This window comes from Cibotium barometz, chromosome 11 (genome assembly GCF_041138505.1).
Source record: "Cibotium barometz isolate CiBa-2024 chromosome 11, ASM4113850v1, whole genome shotgun sequence".
Classification (NCBI taxonomy): domain Eukaryota; kingdom Viridiplantae; phylum Streptophyta; class Polypodiopsida; order Cyatheales; family Cibotiaceae; genus Cibotium; species Cibotium barometz.
The window spans coordinates 13,696,202-13,697,416 of NC_141056.1; the positions used below are offsets into that span (position 1 = coordinate 13,696,202).

A 1,215-nucleotide genomic window follows, 5' to 3' on the forward strand; every position below is an offset into this window, starting at 1 on the left:
AGTGTCAATCACTAATAGCTTTGGATGTGTTTCTTTTTGTGGTGGGTGACCTTACGCGGTGGATCTAGCTATGTAATATAAAAGAAATTATTTCTTGCAGGAGGGAGACTCACTCTTCTTGGTGCGATGTGTGAAACTTCCCTTCCTTCTCTCTCTCTCTCTCTCTCTCTCTCTCTCCATGTCTCAATTTTCCTTCGGGGTTTTAAACTTTAAGAGTTGGTATTACTAAATCACTAAAAATAAGATGCATAGTGGTTGTTTGGAAGTTTATATGTGCACTGGGTATGGCAATTCCATGCCCAAAATCTGCCAAGTATAATAGAGTTTTTAGGCACCTGGGCTCATCCGCAAGCGAATTTGTCATGCCTGGGTCTCCCAAGGCTATGCCTTAAGGGAGTCAAGTTAGTGAGAAAAGTATTTCTACGTTCGAGTCCAGTAAAACAAAAATATATGTGCACAGTTATAAAATCTACAAATCTACACTCGTGTTAAAAGCATTGATGGGGGGTCGGGCTCGAAAGCGAGAACGTGGTCCTCGCCCGCCTGGTGGTGGGACTGGGGAGGAAACTTTCCCCTTGGACAGGAAGACCCTGATTTCCTCGCACAGAGAGACGTTCATTTCTGAGCAGCTATGGCGATTGTCTCCTCTTCTTCATCTTCCTCTACCCTTGTCTTACTGTGTTGCCTGTTTGCCCTTCTCTTTGCTGTGACCTTTGCCCGGCACATAGACTACAAGCCAGAGGATCTATCATCCGAGGAGCGCCTCTTGCAGCTCTTTGAGAACTGGGTCTCAAAGCACTCCAAGAACTACACAACTCCTGATGGCTCTTCCCAAAAGCTCAGCCGGTTCCAAGTCTTCAAGGAAAACCTCTTCTACATCCATAGCCACAACAACAACGACGAAAGGGATTCCTCCCACAGGCTTGGCTTGACCCGCTTTGCAGATCTCACCCTTGAAGAGTTCAGAGCCACACACCTTGGCTTCCGAGCGCCCAAGAAATCCAGGGCCCTCCGTCAGTACAGATCTAGTTGTAGCTCTGATGGCCTGCCTTCAGCTGTAGATTGGAGACAGAAGGGCGCCGTTACACCTGTTAAAAATCAGGGGCAGTGTGGTAAGCCTTCTTCCTCTTAATTTGTTGTGTGTATTTATGGATGCAACTGTATGGATCTATATATGCGAATATGCATGCGTACACATGTTTATGTATGTGTTTA

General features: G+C 46.1%; 1 protein-coding gene across 1 annotated transcript in view; it reads left to right on the forward strand.

Annotated features, from left to right (window-relative positions):
• Positions 1-497: 497 nt before the first annotated feature.
• Positions 498-1,215, forward strand: part of LOC147633788 (cysteine proteinase COT44-like) — a 10,337-nt gene continuing 9,619 nt past the window's right edge. The window contains exon 1 of the mRNA XM_086804830.1: positions 498-1,112. Coding sequence (XP_086660956.1) covers positions 632-1,112 — 481 coding nt within the window. The 5' untranslated portion in view covers positions 498-631. The remainder of the gene's footprint in view (positions 1,113-1,215) is intronic.